This window comes from Tympanuchus pallidicinctus, unplaced genomic scaffold (genome assembly GCF_026119805.1).
Source record: "Tympanuchus pallidicinctus isolate F22 unplaced genomic scaffold, pur_lepc_1.0 scaffold19, whole genome shotgun sequence".
NCBI lineage: Eukaryota > Metazoa > Chordata > Aves > Galliformes > Phasianidae > Tympanuchus > Tympanuchus pallidicinctus.
The window spans coordinates 5,458,908-5,475,224 of record NW_026294710.1 but is presented as its reverse complement, the minus strand read 5'-3'; the positions used below and the strand labels follow the sequence as shown (position 1 = coordinate 5,475,224).

Here is a 16,317-nt window from a genome sequence, read left to right as displayed (position 1 = left end):
CAAATACATATATGTAAAACGTACCTGGTATCTTTGTTTAAAATGTGGCTGTGTATGAGGAACTAAAGTGAAAATCTTGTGCCTTTTGTTATCATTTCAGATACTTCAGAGAATTCATCAGCACTTTACATTGTAAATGTTGAAAGAAATGGAAAAATTATTTATACCTGGAAGGTAAGTCTGTCTCGGAGCTTTGTGAAAGTATTCCTGAGAATATTACTGTGTGTTTGCCTGTATTTCCTGAAGTCCTTGCATGAATTTATTTATTTTTCTTGCAAGAAGGACTAGAACGTAAAAACTTAGGTTGCAGCTTGGACATTTGGGCAATGGGAAAATACCCATCTCCACTTCAGACAAACATTAAGAGGAATGAAGTGGAGAGTAAAGCAGTTGATTTCTGGGGGCCAGAATCTCTCCTTGAATGAAAAACTATTTCCATAACAGATAAAATCTTCATAAGCAACATGTTCTTTCACCCTGAGGTTTTTTTAGGGAAATCTGACTGCTAGATTCATATGCGCTGCTTCAATTAAATATTCAGTCCTACCAGTGTGTATGTTAAGATGCCATATTTGTAACTCTAACTCTGCTACTACCTTTTTGTTGCTTTAAGATGCATCTGTAGCACTTCATGGTGTGTAGTCTCAAGTCACCTTAGCTTATTCAATGTACTGAAGTACTAGAGCTATCCTTTTTATATCAGGTTGAAATTCATGTAGTTCCAAGAAATTTCTGAATGGTTTGGGAAGGTTTTCCCTTGAGGAGACAAGCTGTCGTTCTTTGCCATGCAGCTCAGAGCAATCTGAAAACTCGGGTGGATTCTGCAGGGTCTTGGCTCTTGGAAAGCACAAAGTGGAGATAGTAGGCTCCAGCAGAATAGAGCTGCTTTTCATTCCCCTCTCTCTCAACTCTCCAGCTTACCTAGGGTTAAGGGAAGAGGTGAGGCCTTCATCGAGGTATAGCAGACTTTAACTGTGGGTGGCTGTTTCCTTTAGTACGTGCCTAGGGAGGAGAATCTGTAAGACAACAGTAATCATAAAAACAATACTGAAGAAAGTGTCAAGTTTTGCATTGCTTGAAGTTCTATCAAGATTTAATGAAACTGATCCATCTAGCTCTCTACGGAGACCTGCATATGTGTGATGTTGCTGCTTTCCAGTGCCAGTGGAATCTCACGCTAAGCTTTGAGTGACTCCTTCCTTTCTTGGGCTTTTGATAGAAGAGTCCAACTGCCTTGAGTGTTGTTTGGGCTTTTGCAGCTGGTGCAAGGGGTGAGATGTAGCTGGGCACCCCATCTCAGCGTGGGTGTCTGCTTGCATGCTGAGTGTTTGAGCTGCCGTTGTAGTTGATGCAGATGTGACAGAAGCTGGAATTTAGAGAAATGGCCACCTGTAGCATCCCATCTCCCACAGCCTTTGGGAGAAGCTGTACAAAGTGGAGGAGGCAGACAAATATTCACTAGGCTCTGTTGACTGAAGTGCCAGAGATGCTGTGGAGGATTCAAATGTGTAAACTTAGCTCCCTGAATCTGGAAGTGAAGTTCACCCAAGGAGTTACAGACATGTTTGCTGTGGCTTCCTGATCTGAGGAATAAAGGGATCTCTGCAGCTGGTGTGATGTGTATAGTTGGATGAGAAAGTCCCAGAGCTGAAGGTAGCAAAGTGCAGGGCTGTGCTGCAGTTGTTACCGCTCACATATCAGCCCTAAGGAGATGCCACTGTTGCTTCTTTTCCTGTTCTTTTACTGCTACAAAGTAATCAGATATTTCTCCTCTTGGGTGAATCAGCTGGCACAAGAACCAGCACCTTGGTTCTTGCTCTACTGAGAGGGAGCTGGGAGTGGAACAGACAGGGACCTGAGTTATTAACGCTGAGCCTTCTGTGCTCTATTAAATGAGCTGCAGAAATACCTTGGGATGGTGATACTTTACAGCAGTACTGAAATACTGGGGCTGATTTTTTTTTGTCTCAAGATTAGAATGGTATTTCTAAAGAGTCTCTTATTGAGAAAAAAAACAAGACAGGTGTTGGTGGGGCTGTGTGTCCACATTTGTCTTTTTACTCTTTACTATTAACAAGGATTCAATGCAATTGTTTTCTTTACTGATACAGTCCATTGATGATGTATGCATACACTTCTGTGCTTCTGGAGTTTACCTTTCAGAAGGAGTATCTGTTCATATTTATAAAGAAAGGAAAAGAGTGTATGTGTCTTTGTGAACAAGGAGTAGTGTCAGGCCCCAGATTGACACTTCTTTTAGATTGTTGCAGGCTTGTTCTAAGTGATGACTATTGATTGCACTTGGCTGTTTTGTTCTATTAATGAGTGTCATCAAACTAGAATGCTTACTTGGAGAAAACAGACTGCCTTTACTATCCGTCTGTTTACTTAAACTTACTTTGGAGAAATCACGATTACTGTAACTACTACTGTACCAACTACAGATCTTACTCAGTCCTGAATGAAGTTCAACCTCTCTCTTTTTCTCTCTCTTCCCCCTTTCTCTATAAACTATTTATAACTCATGAGCTACGACTGTTGCAAGAACAGCTATATGTGATTCTTTCCTCAGCAAACTTTATCAGTGACACTGTTGGTGAGGACAGTGCACAAGCAAGGATGTAAAGTAAGCAAAGCTAGCTTGTCCCCTAATAAATGCAAATGGAAAACAGCCTTTACCAAATAGAAGAAAACCAAGTGCATTCCCCTGAAGCCAGGAATAGGCGAAGAATGAGCTTTATGTCAAGCATGTTTTGGAGTATTGCACAATACCGTAGATTTAAAGTGTCTGTCTTTTCTTACACTGAGAGTTGGCTTAAAGGAAGATATTTTTAACAGCTATGCTTCTGTTTTGCAAAACTGTAGGAAGAATCTTTGCAGAGAAGCTGATGGCAAGTGTATTAGCTTATGTACAGAAATGGGCACTGGCAGTCCTGCTACCAATCTTGTAAACTGTATTTTTCAGTAGCTAAGCTCTGTGGGTAAGAGTTTCAGACACTTTTGGAAAGAATGGCTGTTTGTGAAATCATTTGCTTGATATTAAGTTAGTAGGCCTGAGGCTTGCATCTTAACATAAAGACATTTTGTTTTCCTTGTTTAAATTAGAAGAATTTTGTCATTGCCACAGCAATAATGAGATACTTGCAAATAGACCTTTGAGAAAGAGAATACTCACACTTTTGTTTTAACATCACAAAGCAAGATGCTTTGTAAATAACCATAGATTTCTACACTCTCCCCCCACCCCTCAAGCAGCAGTTAAAAACAAAGATGTTTACTGTTTGAGTACAAGGCTATGTAGATGGATGTAATTTCAATTTAGCACATGTACTTACAGTATGCAAGTGAATTTCAGCTTCATTTGAAGTGAAATGTGTACTGTAGGGCAGAATTGAATTTTTTTTAATTAAAATGTACTTTGAAAATTTAAAGTGTGGTAAAATGCCAGGAAGAAAGTTGTCTTCTGTAAAGCCTTAGGAGTATCCAAAACAAAAGAAAATCATTGTATGGTTTTTATCAATAAGCAGCAGGCTAACGGTGTAATTTGCACTCATGAAATATGTTTGACTTTCAAATAATTGTGTCTTAAGGTAGAGCTGAAATCCTTTTTCCAACCTGCAGCGAGGTCACTGGAAGCTGTTGTGTGATGATGTTTCTGTGCTCCGTTTTGGAGCAGTGAGGTTTGGATTCCCAGCCTGCAGGCTTCCTGGGCCAGCATAGTTTCAGGTGAATGGTTGCCTGTGTGATTGGTGCTGCTCTCAGGGCTTTGGGTTCTGTGATCTCAGGTGCACCTTTTAAAGACCAAGCATGTTGACACAACATGGGTCACACCTCACCAGATGTGGTCATCTTTAAGTTCTCTTCTAACGCCGTGCATTCTGTGATCCCCTTTTGTTCTTAGAGTTATCTTTTCCTTCCCATACTGCCTATAACTAAAAACAGCTGAGAACCAAAGTCAGAGAGGGGCACATGGCATATAGCACAGCTTGTTGACTGTGTTTCAGCTTTGCCCTGTGTGTTAATTCTCAATCAGGAAAAAAAAAAGTTCTTGCCTCCTCTTCTTGGAATGAGATAATTAAGTACCAAGGGAAGTGTAAGTGGATGTGTGTCAGTGAAAGAGGAGAAAAAAGAGGAGAGAGGAGTAGGGAAAAAAATTACCAAATGTTGTGTTGAAATGTGTATATGCATTGTCAGTGTTGATTTGTTTTCATCCATAGGGAAATCAGAAAAGTACCCATATTGGATTGTATGACCTTCAAACTAAAGAGAATGAGGTGAGTCCAATACTTCTGCTTGGTAAGGACAATGCTGTAGAATTTTAGGTTTTGATGCCTTACAACACAGTATGTTATGTCCATAAGGAATTATGGGTGTGTTTGAAACAGAGGAGAGAACGGGAAGTTCTGAAATTTCACTCAGTGCTGTTAAGAGTAAAGAACCTCTGGGTGACTTGGGAGCAGCACTGTCATGCCTTGAGTCTTTGTTTCTGTACAACTAATTGAAGACCTCTTTTCTCTCTGAGCACGTCCTTAAAAATAAATGTTCTTCTGTTTTGTTATGTGTACCTCTTCAGTCTGGTGCTTCTGCTTATGGTTCTAAAATGGAAGGTCCCACAGTTCTGTGGCTGGAACCATGATGAAGGTCCTTTGCAAATGGGTGAAATTTCATATTGCTGTAAAAGTTTGCCGTGCAGCTCCAGTGGCAACATGGAGCTCAGAAAAGCTAATAAGAAACAAACAAATGAGAAAAAGTAGTAGTACAATTGAGGCTTAAAGTATGGTTTTTCTGGCCTTGGAATTATTTGGTTCTGAAATTTAAAAAAAAAACAACAAGAACTGGTCAACAGTGTTTTCCTATTTTCTTGATATAATTAAAATATAATTTATCATAAATATACTTCTCTGTAGCATCTCTATACGTTTGAGAAAGATCTACGCATAATCAGTTGTTCAATCAACAGTGAAAGGACGTTACTGGGTAAATATGTTTCATCAATTTTTTTTGTCATGGCAAAGATAATTTAGTTTAGTAGTATGTTGTATTTGTGTCTTGAATTACTTCAGTCTGTTTTGAGCCATATGTTGCTCACAGCAGTCTGTGCATTTGAATGGATGCATCACCAAAGAATGTAATTGATGTACAATCAGTACAGCTGTTGTTTTTGTTGTTTTATTGAAAGAAAAATTTGGTTTGCTTATTTCTGTCACTTGCATTTATATATGCCTCCTACATGTAGTGCAGCTCCTGCTACTCCTTAAAATGCAGATTTTTTTTTTTGTAGAAGTTTTGGGATATTTATTCTCCAAGAATGCTCAATGAGATTAATAGCAAACATGCTGTGTTTTTTCTCTTGCTTAGCCGTCAGCTTCCATCAGTATACAGAGGAAGAAAGAGTGACCCAGCTGTTACAGTCAGGTACTGCAAGTGCATTGTTTTAAACTGTTAGAAGTAATTTTTTTTCCTTTTTTTTTCTCCCTTAGCAATACAACTTTGTACTGTAAGAAAAGACAGTTACCTAAAACATGTCCTTTTTGCAGTGTCCAAGTATTTAACCTTGCTGATTGAAATTCATCCCGTTAATAATGTGAGAGTCCTAAAGGCTGTGGATAGCTGTGTTCGAGTGCAGGTAAATCATTCAAATAATCTAAATACAAACTTTAATAATTTGCTGTGCAAAAGTGATTGAGTGCAGAAATGTCTCATGTTTCTTGGAACTGTTACAGAGATTATGTGCCAATGTTTTCATAAATTTTGAAAAGATGAGAAACATCATAAAATGTTATATTTCAAACATTTCTCTTAACATGAAGCCTACTTCTTTTTTTTTTAATCTCTGCAATTCACCTACTCCTACAATAATAGTGATTGATAACTTACAGTCTGTAATATTAGATCTTCTTATTAATTGAACATCATGCACGTGCTTGGCTTTATTTAAACATATACTGTAGATGAGTGTTGTAAACAACGTTGGTTATTTACTTACTTCTGTAAAACTTCCTGTGTAGTTTCTTTATCCAGTGGAAGGCAGAAATACTTCTACAAAAAGTCATCTTTTGCTCGTTTCAGAAGATAAATGTGAGTTGATATTTTGTGAATACGTTGTCATTTTTTTACTTCAGTCTGATCGTCATGGATTATTTTGTCACAACCTTTTACTGTGGGGAAAAAAAAACAACGAGAAGAAAACCATTCTCGGTGTCCTGAATGTCTTTCAAAAACTGTGTGCTTCACTGAGGCTTTTTTCCAGTGTTAGCAGAATGGCCGACTTTGCATTGTTTTCCCCTTTGTTCATGCATTCATTGATCATCTTAACTTTTAGAAAAGCTGAATTAGACTTTTGTAGCTGTTTGTATAAATTCAGAGCAGCCCAGTTCATTATGACAGATGGTTTATGATTTAACAGCATAACGGAAGGGATAAGAAAGGGACAAAAGCACCTTGGATCCAGCTAACTGTGTGTGTTCAGCCTAATCTAGTGGGATCTTCACTCTGGTGAGAGTGAGTGGATAGAGGGGGACACTTGCAAAAGGCAGTTCATCCCTCTTACCTTCCCCTCATGTCAAAGAATGAGAGGCTTTTCCCATCTTTTTGGAGAAACCCATCTTTGCTGCTAACTTAGATGTCATCTATAGGTTCCTAGAGATTAGATTAATTAACTATATAAAAGCATTTGAAAATGAATGGCTTTAACTTTAAATGTTTTGTGTTGTTTTAAAGACATTGAACAATTTGTTATCCATGTTGTCGCAGAAGAGGAACACAGAGTGGTAAGTCTTGAAAAATCTTGGGGTTTGAGGGTTGTTATTTTGCTTTAATTGATAGTTCAAGGGTCTGTTCTGTAATTCTAGCTGATTATTTTTGTAATTTGACAATGTATTCCTCTAACCACAAAGCTGATTAAAAAAAAAAAAACTATTTAACAAGTAATTTGTGAGGAAAGTTAGGTTTTTTGTTGCTGTTGATCTAAACTTGTCTGGATGTTACAATTTGGAAGAAGAAATTGTATATATTTCTTTTTAAATCTTTCAATATATTTGTAAAATCACCTTCCTAATTTTTCCTTCTGAATGCCCACGTATCCCAGGAAATAATTTATTTAAAACAAACCCTTAGAACACAGTGCTCTCAGTACTGTGACTGTTTCAACCTTTTTTTTTCCCCTGTAATCTTTTTTTTCCACATTTTAAACATTAGTTAGTGTTCAGCAAACTGATTGTAAATATTCTGCTTAAATTATTAATCAGCATACTTCTAGTATAGTGACAGATTGCATCATAAAATCCAGTGTTTCATTTTATGGAGAAAAACTAGTCTTTGGATGGCAAAATATTAAAGTCCTGATTTGTTATCATTTTGAAGTCTTTCATGGTATTCTAAAAGTGTATCAATGCTTTTAGAAGCAATGGATTTTGCGTGGTGGTTGACAGTGGAATAACAAGTCTGTGCTGTGATGACATGAAATCTCTCTCCATCTTTCAAGAGAGCATTCATACTAAAAATTGTCCAGAATTCTGGCTTGTACTCTGCTACCAGTACTCCTCTCTGACACGAATGAGATTTTGGTTTGAAATCTTTTTCAGAGCTAAGCCATCTTCCCTAAATAGTTACTGTAGCTGGTTCTAAACTGGCTGTGGTATTTCACTCTTCACCCCTTCTCTTGCCTTTGCTGAAGGCTGACATCTGTTTTTCTTCATATACTTTGCGCAGCAAAAGTGGTGAATTTCTTGTAGTCAAGGATATCTCAGAATATCTGACAGTTGGAATACCCTGAAAACTGATCTTGAGCTTGAGCATCTTGCACACAGCAAAGGTGGTTCTGCTGCTACTAACAAGGGACTAACTTGCTCCCTTCAAGTACCATAGTACCATAGTATTTGAGCCCTTCTGTTGTTGCCTTTCTCTTTAAAGCAAACGCTGTGTGTAATCATCAGTATAGAACCGTGCTTGATGACCTCTAATGTTCTTTCTTTCCTTTTAGGTGATTCAGAACTCAGGTCAGCTTCCAAGAGCCAGAGTTGCAGATGATCTCATTTGGGCACAGTGGGATATGACAGAACAAAGACTCTTCTACATTGTTCCAAAGGTGAACTAAATGTCATTCAGTTTTTTTTTCCTGTCTCATGGCAACATAGTTTTGAGTCTATGGGGTAATAATAGAGCTAGTTGGGTTTTCATTATAGCAGTCTTTATTGTCAGTGTCTCGAAGAACCCAGATCAAAAGCAACACTTGTCTTGACTGCCATTTGTGTGCATGCATGAAGTCGGATAGGCTCAGTGGTTCCTATAAAGATTGGTGAATTTGGTAGTTTGCTTTAAAGAAGTCTTCTGTTCAAAAAGATCTAAATCTACTGAAAAGCAGTGAGTATATTTCCTCTTTTCTACAGAGTTCGTATTCAGAAAGACTGTTGTACACGGACTTGTTGAGTCCAAATGAGGACAAGTTCATGGCTAGAAATACCCAAGTTCTTCACTTCTTTTTTCTTTTCAATTTGACTGAAGGACTGTTTGCACTTGATGTATTCTGTGTACATGAAAATCTGCTTTTCTCACCTCTTAGCCACCAAATATGTGTTAGAAAATAACAGGAAGCAAACTGTGATTGTGAAACATATTCCTGGTTTTGTTTCTGAGATACCCTTTTTGAACTGGCTAAAGCCAGATATGGTTCCTTTTTCCTCATAGGTAGCTGTGGAAAAGTATTTTTAACCTAGTGGAGAAGGAAAGAGAGCTTGTGTGAGGTATGCTTCAAGTGAAGGCCCACGCAATTAGAGGTGATTGGTAGATAATGATCTAGGACAGGAAGGAAATTTGTCAGAGTGCTATTGTGGGGGGTATATGTGGTTTTTGATGTCTTCTTTTGTCCCCTAATTTCTACGTATTTGTTAGCAAAGAAGCGTGTGTGTGGAACAATGTGTTGTCTGGTCACTTTTCAGTCTGAGAAATACACTTAATTTTTTATTAGCTACAAAATGTATCCTCTTAATTGTAGGAATCAAGGAGTACTTTAAAATGTGTCCAGTTCTACCCTGATGAAAATTTTAACTCAACAGTAAGTCATTAGTATTTTTTTATGTGATAGTTCTGGGTTAATTTTGTCTTCCAAATACTAATAATGAGATCAATCTCAGTGTTTGTATAATCTCCGATAGTAGATGTTTTGCAGAGGGAGACTGGTTTTGGATTTGCCTTTTGGGAGGGAGGATGTTTGTCCTTGTTTTATGTTATTTACAAAAATACATTCAGATTCAGGTTATGCCATAGTAAGGTAATTTCTGTGCCACTAGACAGCTATTGACCTACAAGTAAGTGACATTCATTACATCATGCTGATACGGTTCTCAAGTGTTGAAAGTGGGTTATCAAACTCACTAGACAAAAGCTGGATTACTGTGACAGTTTTAGCTACCCAAAGAGCAGAACATAAAAATTACTGAACATAAAATTGTTAATATACTTCCATCCCAGCAGCTGAATTACTTGCAGTTGATATATATATTTTTAAATAATCTCTTTTCAGATCGATTTTTTTGTGATGGTGATTAGAGGATACATAAACTTCTTTGTTAAAATGTTCAATCTGTTGAAATGTGTGTGACACATTTCACTGGGATGAAGTATTAATCATGCTCAGTAATTATACTGACCTCAGCAAATGACAGTTTTCTTTTTTTAACAGCTGGAATCGCAACTGGATATTTCTGTAAATGACAAACAAGTAAAGTAAGGGTTTTTTTTGTTTTGTTTCCTTTTAATGGTCTAATACTTTAAAGGTCTAACTACTTTAAAGGTCTAATACTTTATAAACCTTGGTAAACTTACTGTTAGAACCATGTATCTGTGTTTGGAGTTACATGTGTGGGACTGGTACATAACAATTATAGGAACACTGTCCAAACCTCCAAACCTCGTATTTTCCTCAAGGATAGCAGTAAAATATAATTCTGCCCTTGTCTGTTTTTTTGGTACTATTTTTGAGAATAATTTTCCTGGAGAGTTAGCCATAGGCTAAAGAGTCCTTTCTCTGAGTATTTGGTGCCTATTTAAAGGGATTTGCTTCATTCTTGCACATGCTGTATTAGTGATGTTGAGATTCCTGTCAAGGGAAGCTCTCTATTTTAATTGTTGTGTTACATGTTTTACTGATTGGTAGCTCCTTTTTGTTGTCCATGAAGCAGTGCCTGTGTTCTTTTTATTCTCCAGTATGCTATTTCCAAGCAGCCTGCAGTTTCAAAGGCTAAAGACACTTCTGATTCTGTCTGTGACTGTGGTGCACATGGGTGCATCTGAGCTGGTCTCCTTGAAGCTTCCTTTGAAGTGAAGAAGAATCTAGTCAGAATAGTCACTCAGTCATTTTCATCTCATTCTCACCTTTCTACACGCAGTTGAATTTATGTTTCAGAAGGGCCTGTGTTTCTTCATCAATAAAAATGGAGGTAAAAGCTACAAGTTCAGATGTCGGTAATTGAAGGTCTTACATCCTGGACAGAGCGTCTCAGAAAGCTCAGTGCAGTGCTGCTGCAGTTGTAGGTTGCCCTGAATGAGTACTGTGTATTTTGCAATTAGTACTGGAAAAAATTCGAGTCTTGTAAGAACTTCAATACTATGTACATGTATATATTTTAATAGGTAAATACATATATATGTGTGTGTGTATATATATAAGTTTAAATTCTTGCAGAAAGGTATAAATATCCATATAGAAAAAAAATCCTTTTGGGAGGGGCAGTGGGAAACCAAACCAATCAAAAAAACCCCAAATCCCCAACAAAAATAAAAACCAACAAAGCAGATGGATTGCAGTTTTCTATTGCATGTTCCATGTGGGAAACATGATACTTGTTTCTTTCAAAGATATGAAAATGGGAACATCATGGAACTGCAGTAGGGGAGGAGGTTCAGACTGGATGTTTGGAAAAAGTTCTCCAGTGGGTGTTCAGGCTCTGGAATGGGCTTTCCAGGGCAGTAGTCATGGCCCCAAGCTGCTGGAGTTCAGGGGGTGTTTGGATTACCCTCACAAATGTAGGGTTTGATTCTTAGGTAGGTCTGTGTGAAGCCAGAAATTTGGCTTGATGATCTTTGTGGGTCTTCCAACTTGGGATTTTCTATTACTCCATGAAAAACCATTAAAGTACAGCCAGCACAAGATTGAAAAAGGATGTTGTGGTAACGTAGGATCCATGTGAGGATGATTTTATCCTTTCCTTTTCAAGTACACCCACTGAAATTGGTGTGCTTACTTGCAGATTTAGATGTAGCTTGAGAGGTACAAGAGTGGTGCAGTTGGGCTGCAAAACCTTCTGAGTTCTCAGGCACTCTGAGTTACTGGATTTTACATGCTTCATCAGAACTAACTCACATTTCAAGCATAGGAATGGCTGGATTATACTGCAATAAATGAATATGAAATCATGCAGTTGTATTAAAAAAAAATTTCTAATAACAGTGCAGCCTTACGATTCTCATTTTTGGCAACATTGAGATCGTTGGTTGAAGCCTGATTTAACTTTCATTAGACAATATTTGATTATAATTCAATTAATACGTTTTCATTACGTTATGACTGTTCTCGTGGTCTTTGTGTTGTGATAAATCCCTGTGGATGAAGGACTGTTTTATGTAGTCATCTGTATTTGCTCCTAGATTTGTGAATTTTGGATACGACTGTGAAGACCCAGATGTTGCATCCAAGTCTTTGAATCTTAAGGTTTTTACAAGTAAAGCAGGTAATGAATGAGAGCAAATTTTGTGATATTACGGTCATCTCCACATGTAATTGTCATATAGTGAAATCATAATTGATAACTACAAATTCCTTTGTAAGGCATTATGCACATTTTTCCTTTTTTTTTTTTGTTTTTTTGTTTTTTTGTTTTTTTGCAAGTGTGAGGCTTGTGTATTCCTTAGATTGTGCCTGACGGAAAACTGGGGAGAAGGCAGCAATTGTGCACTACTTTGTTGTTGTTGAGTTTATTTATCCTCTGAAAGCTTCATGGCAAGTTGAGCTGGAGACTAACTTGGGTTTTATATATTAGCTCTAATAATAAAGCTGTCAGCCAGAAATGTTCTGGTAGCCTAGCTCCAAAAAAGTGATGTAGTGTGTCCATACAGCAAAACAGGTCCGAGCATGTGATACTAAGGACATTATGCTTAATGGTTTAGTATGTGAATGTTGTGGTGTTCCTGAAGCCTTTAGGATTTAGGACTCTGCCTACATCCTAATGCATGTTATGAGTTGGTGTTTTGTTTTTTTTTTTTTCTTAAATACTGGACTCAAGAGACATCCGTTCATCACAGATGTCTGCAATTTCAATTTCTAAATTAGACCATATGGCCAAGCAGAGAAGGTATATGATTAACCTTTAAATGATCTGCAGAGTCATCTAGAGGCACGATTTGTTGCAGAGATGCTTTTACATCTTGCTTTTTAAGGATGCTTTTATGCATGCAGGTGAATTGCTGAGGCTGTACTGAAGTGCCTATTAATGCAAATAAAGTGAAATACGGTTTCCTTTTTTCATACAAAAGCAGATGATACGGTTAAAAAGATTAGAGAGAAGGAATTAGAGGTAAGAGAAAACCACATTTCCATTTACCAAATACAGGTTAGGTTAATTTTGTTCTGTTAGCAAGACAACGTCTTTTTCAGTTGCACTTCATACACAGACTGCACGTACAGTAATGGAAGAAGTTATTGATTTGTGTATACGTGTTTCCTTTTCAAACTGTGGTTTGCTAAGGTTATTTTAGATTCAGGCACTACCTTTTAGATCAGGATGAGATTCAGTCTTCCTCCCTCTAGTCTATTATTTGATTACCCTGAAGTAAAAGGTTTTTGTTCCATCAGACAACGCCATATTCAAGTTTTGTGGAACCTTTCACAGGCTGAACATTGTGCTTAATGTAAAACATAATTTGACAGTTACACTTGCTGAATCACTTCATTGTATTTGGCTCTTCGCTGAATGTTGTTTGAAAGTGAGGATTACATTGTACGATTCATTTTGAGTAATGACAGTGTGAAAAAAAAAAATGGTTTTGATGCTCAGACCATATGCAGTTGTTGAAGGACAGTGTGGGTAATCACACTGAAGTTCCCTTTTGCATTTCTCATTTCTGGTAGCTTACAAGATGACTGCAGGCTCTTTGAGGCACGAATTGTGCCTTCTGTGGAGCTGCTAGCATGCTTCAACTGTTAATGCTGATATCCCTATTTGTATCGTTTAGATATCCCTGGCACAAAATAATTGGCATAGCTTCATAATTAAATACCCAATGTAATTTCACTTTTGGTTGTTATTGAGCACCACCAACCTGACCTCTGAATGAAATCATTCTTTCTCAAACTTCTGCAGTAACAGAAAAGTAGCTCTGTTCCTTAGCATTCACAAGACAAAATGTCTCCAGATAAGATCTCCTGTGTATTTCCAGATTAGCTGAGATAAGGCAATTCTGGTCTCAAAATTACCCTTGTATGTTAAGAGTTCAATTGTTATTTAAACAGCATTGGACTGTAAAGTTTTCTTTTAACACTTTAGAAGTACCTTTCAGTTGAATTTGTTTGGTTCTGAAAAAAATGCAAGAAGATGGCATAAACTGAGAATTACTCTCACCAAAATGTACCTGCCTAAAAGCTAAACATCTGGACATTCAGGAGAGAAATAGGCTCTCCAGAGGATGGTTGCTTCTATCCATGTTTCTTCATTAGCTGTGTAGTGGAAGTCTAGATGAAAGCTGAAGGATGGCTGAAGTTAGTCAAAGCAAGGCACTCCTGTGCCAGTACGAGTAAGCAATGCGCAAGTGCAGCGTCATCTTCAACTTGTGGAGCTCGATTGCCATGCTGAGAAATTTTTACAGCCTTACATCTGTTCTGCATTAACCAGAATCACAAATTGGAAGTTAAGGTTCCTACAAGATACTATTTGTCTTCATGTGTTCTTCGTGTGAGACTTGCTGTTTCAGTGGTATGATGTTTGCTTCTGAAATGGCAGAGCTGTAATTGTTGTTTTCTTACTGCAAGTGCAGTAACTCGCTGCTGCCTAAAGCGTTAGTTTTAAACGCTGCTTTTTTTTCCCTTTGTTGTGGTTATTTTCCTCCTATTATTTTAGAGAAGACGTGAGTCCAAGTATGTCTTCATGTGAGTCTTCTGATATTGTGGCTCATCTGTTTGTAAGGGATTTTGAAGTTGATAGTATAGGACACTTGGTTATGCAAAGGCAGAAAGCTTTAACCATAGAGATGCAATAGGATAACAATACAAGCTTACCCCAACTCTCATTTGCAGAGATCACTGGTAAGGGTAAGAAAGGAATTTCTCTCATGTTCTCAGTCTTTGACTGCACTAATAGGACTGTCAGGACAGTATCAGATGTAATAATGCTTGGACAGTTGCTGATCTGAGTGTTTTCATCTGTGTTAATAAAGCACCATTTGGTATTTCCTATTGTTTGTAGTTCAGCTTACTGATATTTCACCAGTATCCTAGTGTTGAATATATACATCTCATTAACAGTAGTCCTTAGCCACTGTTCTTTGTGATCAACTTGCATGTACACTCACTGACACTTCAGTCTGAACAAATTGACTTGCACAACTGCTGTACAATTTAGAGAGCGATGTATACAGTAGCCTCCTGCATGGAAGAAAGACATTTGCATTTGGAAGTGAGCTGTTGGTAATAAATCAACATTGTGGATTGCTGGAGCTTTTCCATTTTTCCTCATGAGTCCTGATGCTGCTATTTTAAAAATGATGCATTCTCTGAGAGATGCCAAGTGCTCTGGCAGCATGCCCTGTCCATTTAAATGACTCAAATATCCAAGCAAAACTGTATCAAGCTTCCTAACAACATTCAGTCAGGTAAGAATAAAAAAATGACACCTCCGGAAAGGATTTACCTTCTCCAGAAGTGTGGTGTGTTTCTGCAGCTGTACCAAAGCTGTGGTCTGAAGTACTAGGCATTTAACTAATAGCATACCTTGGTAACTGCGCTTCTGTATTTGTACTTTTTCTTTCTTGTGCTTTTTTCGTGTGTATGTGTGTATTCCTTGTATATACAGGCCTTTATTTTTCACAAAATTGTATTTGTTTGTTGTTTATTTTATTTATTTTGTCCTAAGCAAAGGTAAAAGAGCCAACAGTTACAGTTCTCTTTCCCAACTATATTGGAATAATGTGGTTAAGAAGCTGTTTCTGGTATGAATGCTAAAGCAGCTTGCCAAGCATTGGTGAAAGCTGATTAAAGTTTTTATAAGAGATGGATGAAGGGCTACCAGCCAATGGAAGCAAAACAGTCTGTCAGTCTGATTTGGAATTAAGGTGGATGGAGTAGAGGGAGCCGGTCTTGCACGGAGTACTGTACTGAAATACTGACTGAAATAAAATTGAGACAAACTTTGACTTTTTCCCTAAAAAAAGAAGTAAATAAATAAGAAGAAAGTAAAAAGAAAAAAAAGAGGTGATAGCTCTTCAAACTGGAAATGGAAGACGTGCCAGTGATTTTTAGTCAGAAAGCTCTACTAACATGCCATGCTGCTGCCAATATCAAACTACTGATTGGAAAATATTTAGATATTAAAACAGGCTGTGGAGAGAAAGGCTTGGTCAGTGTTGTGGCTGCAAGCAAGGCTTCTACTGACAAGGTCTAAAAATGTGCCACTTCTAAAAAGAACTGGTCATGTCAGAACTCTGAATTCCATTGTGCCACTCTGCCTCCTCTCTTCTCCCTTACTGTGTTTCAGTAGGTAAATGATGCTTCGAGATATGTGGTCTATGTTACTGTAACTGTTATTTTTTTTGAGAGGTTGTTATTAGGTTTTAAATTTAAACAGTCTTGCTTTAATTTTGTGCATTGCGGACTGTGGACCAGTCAACTTCCTTTTCCTTTTTGTATTTTTAGGAGGATTGTGTGTGTGTTGGAGTCTTGCTTTGGATATTCCTGGGGAAATAACATACTCCATCTATTTTTTACATAAAGGTAAAATTGACTTGTTAATTTATACTTCCTTTGTTTTGGAGAATGACATTTTGCTGGAAGAGTGGTGGAATGCCTTGTGAAACGACCACTGAAATCTGCAGACAATAAACTGCTGTAGCTGATGTTTTAAAGACTGCAGCTGCGTTTGTCTGCAGACTCATCTTTCCTGCTGCAGACTTCCTGCCTGATGCTGAGCTAATAGCTTCAAACCAGTGACTTCATGAGTGGTTATTAGTTGGATCCCTTACTTCTAGCCAGATTTTTTGACATGCTGAGCACAGACAACATCAGTGAAGTCTGTGGGAGCTGCAGGTGTGTTGTGCTGATGCCTTGAGGCATTT

General features: G+C 37.7%; 1 protein-coding gene across 3 annotated transcripts in view; it reads left to right on the top strand.

Annotated features, from left to right (window-relative positions):
* GSAP (gamma-secretase activating protein) overlaps window positions 1-16,317 on the top strand; it is a 46,046-nt gene that overhangs the window by 2,778 nt on the left and 26,951 nt on the right. For all 3 annotated transcript variants that reach the window (XR_008206211.1, XM_052680864.1, XM_052680865.1), the window contains exons 2-13: window positions 101-174; window positions 4,218-4,274; window positions 4,908-4,977; window positions 5,359-5,415; window positions 5,538-5,626; window positions 6,009-6,078; window positions 6,721-6,770; window positions 7,982-8,086; window positions 8,993-9,052; window positions 9,680-9,723; window positions 11,644-11,726; window positions 15,899-15,976. Coding sequence is in view for 2 of the 3 variants with exons in the window: in XM_052680864.1 (XP_052536824.1) it covers window positions 101-174; window positions 4,218-4,274; window positions 4,908-4,977; window positions 5,359-5,415; window positions 5,538-5,626; window positions 6,009-6,078; window positions 6,721-6,770; window positions 7,982-8,086; window positions 8,993-9,052; window positions 9,680-9,723; window positions 11,644-11,726; window positions 15,899-15,976 (837 nt within the window). In the remaining variant the exon portion in view is untranslated. The remainder of the gene's footprint in view (window positions 1-100; window positions 175-4,217; window positions 4,275-4,907; window positions 4,978-5,358; window positions 5,416-5,537; window positions 5,627-6,008; window positions 6,079-6,720; window positions 6,771-7,981; window positions 8,087-8,992; window positions 9,053-9,679; window positions 9,724-11,643; window positions 11,727-15,898; window positions 15,977-16,317) is intronic.